We start from the raw sequence: 2,925 nt of genomic DNA, 5'->3' as shown, positions 1-2,925 counted from the left end.
CGTTGAGGTGGCCGGCATCGCCAGGGGAAACAGAATGACGACACCGACACAGCCAACAGCTACATCTTAATTGCGGGAGGTGCAGCCGCCGTAGCTGGACATATGGGCGACTGCAGGAGCCCGCCTGAGCTCACCAATACACAGGGAAATTTTGCAACGGCAAACACACAAACGGGGGCCGACTGCGCCTTCAAAACGGTCCACAGCATCAAATTTTTACAAGGGCAGCCACCACACGGTGCCATCAGATTCGGTGCTGGTTTGTGTAGAACATCGACTAGCGAGTTAGCCGGCGACAGAAACTGGGGCAGCAAAATAGGAGAACTCGAAGGCGTCAAGCAACACAAGTCCACCCTCACCGACCTAGATACGGTAACTGCGGAGACGGCGGCACCGGCATTTACAACAACTGCCGACATCAAGAGTATCATCAATACGGAGGCGCCAGCAGCGGGGTTAGCAGATGCAATCAAGGAACCTGTCGGCAACAAGGACGTTACAGAAACGACAAAACTTACCAGGATAATCAAAGGTTTGTTCGGAGACGTTGCGGGCGCTTAGTCACCGGCGTTACTGAAAAAACTTGAGGAGCTGCACATAAAACCAGGCTCTGACGGCCCGGAACAAAAGCTCCTATAGGCAGACACCTGCGCAGTAGCGGCAGCATTAGCACAAGAGTCAGGTTTGCAAAAGAAACAAGCGCAGCAAAGACACAAAAACAGCAAACATGCGACAACAAAAAGACGAAAAAACGTTCAGCGGCGCTTTAGTTTACCTCGGCACAAAACCAACGGCTGACAATTGTGGCTTGGCAGCCAACGAAGGGTGCGTTGACATCACAGAGCTGGCGGCAAACAAGGCAGCAGCCGCTGTGAAAACAGAAAACTGGATAGACAAACTTTCAGAATCAGCAGAAACCCTAAGAATAGCTGAGGCAGATACAAACAAGAGAAAAGAAACGGTGGTGCGCCTACAAAATTTAGTAAAGGGCGACAACTGGCGAATCACACCTATGTCGCGTTCCCCAGATCCAACATCGCAACGCGGCAACTGAGTAATCGCTATCCTCGCCTGTACTTCACCCTCATTCCCTACATGTTTTTCAACTCCTACGATAAAAGAAAAGCTATGAAAGGTAAACTACCAGAAAGATGTCTTACTTGGCACACAGATGAATAGCATGTATTCCATTGTTCGAGGCGTAATTAGACTTACACTACAAAAGGTTTAGAACAGATTTTTTTCATGAAAACATGGCATGCCAATAACAACAAAAATTGTTAAGTACGTGTACCCGTGCGAACTCGCACAAAAGCATGTATGCAAAATCATCAGTAGAACATTAGTAAACAGGAGAAAATGTATCTAAACATATCTGTCAAATGGTAGAATTAGTATTAGTATTGTCCGCATTCACAGTGATATTGGTATCGCGCAGCAGCGAAGTAAAGTTGTTGTGAACTTTGTTAAAGTGAGAGTAAAGGGAAGTGATATTTGTCATCTTTGTAAGAAGTACAGAGGGCGGTTTCCCGGCTGAAAAAGGTGCGATGAGGGGTGCGAAGATGTCCTGAACTTTGACTATAAGTCGAAAAAAAGCGGAATCATTTTGAGACCATTCCAACACTCCACTCGAATTAATTCTTGCACCGCTTATATACAAGTTATTTCTTGGTAAATTAAAGCACTTGCTTACCTGACCAGATTCAGTCATAACATTTATTTCAAGGCAGCCATCCTTGTACTTTTTAAGGGTACTCTCTGTCACATTGACTCCAAGTGGACACGTATGGGCGCTACACTTGACTGAAAACTCCCCTGTACTTATAATTTTTCCGTTTCTACACTGTAAGACTTCCTCATCGTCGCTCTTCACCGCCTTAACATCGTCCCAAACTGTCCTAACAATCTCAGAAATAGCCGTGTAGTATTTATTTGCTGTTATGAGAGTAGATGGCAATACTTCCCTCATTGCCCTTACACTTTCATTTACATCTGCGAATAATCCACCCACCTTGGCTACAAGGTCTCCCATTGCATTTCCATAAGATATAAGTTTTTCCAATTTATCATGTTTCCCTTCCATTACACCGCTGATAACACTAAGGTATTTAACACATTCAGCTGTTTCCCCTTCCATGTCATCCAATATACGAGATGCATCTGCGTATACTTCCTCATTTACAAATAGTTTCTCTTCTCCATCGTTGTACAATTTGTTCAGTGCATTCGAAAGGCAGCTGAGATAGCAAACGGACTCAGGAACATTTTTGCCGTAATAATCGTCCACCAGCGTACAGTCACGTGCCAGACTAAAACTTATAAGAAGAAAAGACAAACTCAACCACACTCCTATCCTAGTCTTCTTCAAGTGTATTTTAGGCATATATAAATAGTTGGTACCTTCCCTTCCTGTATTGAGTGAAAAGAAGAGCGGGAAAACAATGTTTTTACTTTTGTTGTGATTGCCACACCCATCGTTTGCATCGTATGTGTTCTTGCTGAAAAATCTGAGTCTTTCATAACCACGGGAAAGTTAGTTTGAAGATAGGGAAGGTGGTGAAAGGGTCTTTAGCCCTCCATCCGCTCAAAATGCGGAGGGTGTTAGTTGGGATGGGCGTTTCAAAAACTTACTCCCTATGGCACTTCTCTTTGGTGTAAAAGGAAAACAAGAATTGTGCCATTTATTGTATTTCATGTTAAAAAGGGCAGCATCCTGCGCATCCCTTTAGTGGGTTCCCTAAAAGCACACACATTTCACCAAACAAAATCAGATGACACCACATACATGTGGCTCTAGCGGTAAAGAAGTTACTGACAACATTAAAAAAACTCACGTGACTACGACCACCTCATTTATAATCTAGTTAATAATGTAAATAATCCACAATGAAACAAAAACCCAACAGTATCGGTTTCTCATAGATT

The 2,925-nt window shown here is 43.8% G+C and overlaps 3 protein-coding genes across 3 annotated transcripts; 2 read left to right on the top strand and 1 right to left on the bottom strand.

The window, feature by feature from the left end:
- Positions 1–102: 102 nt before the first annotated feature.
- TEOVI_000861100 (uncharacterized protein) lies at positions 103–561 on the top strand (the record flags this gene model as incomplete). Its single annotated transcript, XM_067221848.1, has 1 exon — positions 103–561. The coding sequence occupies one exon, from the start codon at positions 103–105 to the stop codon at positions 559–561; it is 459 nt and encodes a 152-aa protein (XP_067077949.1).
- A 166-nt stretch (positions 562–727) lies between these two features.
- Positions 728–1,054, top strand: TEOVI_000861000 (Trypanosomal VSG domain containing protein, putative; the record flags this gene model as incomplete). Its single annotated transcript, XM_067221847.1, has 1 exon — positions 728–1,054. The coding sequence occupies one exon, from the start codon at positions 728–730 to the stop codon at positions 1,052–1,054; it is 327 nt and encodes a 108-aa protein (XP_067077948.1).
- Positions 1,055–1,378: 324 nt separating this feature from the next.
- TEOVI_000860900 (expression site-associated gene 1 (ESAG1) protein, putative) lies at positions 1,379–2,383 on the bottom strand (the record flags this gene model as incomplete). Its single annotated transcript, XM_067221846.1, has 1 exon — positions 1,379–2,383. The coding sequence occupies one exon, from the start codon at positions 2,381–2,383 to the stop codon at positions 1,379–1,381; it is 1,005 nt and encodes a 334-aa protein (XP_067077947.1).
- Positions 2,384–2,925: the final 542 nt, after the last annotated feature.

The sequence above is a fragment of the Trypanosoma equiperdum genome (genome assembly GCF_001457755.1).
Source record: "Trypanosoma equiperdum strain OVI genome assembly, contig: ctg_1504, whole genome shotgun sequence".
In the NCBI taxonomy this organism is placed as follows: domain Eukaryota; phylum Euglenozoa; class Kinetoplastea; order Trypanosomatida; family Trypanosomatidae; genus Trypanosoma; species Trypanosoma equiperdum.
The sequence above is the reverse complement of the archived record's forward strand: the minus strand, read 5'-3'. Positions and strand labels throughout refer to the sequence as shown.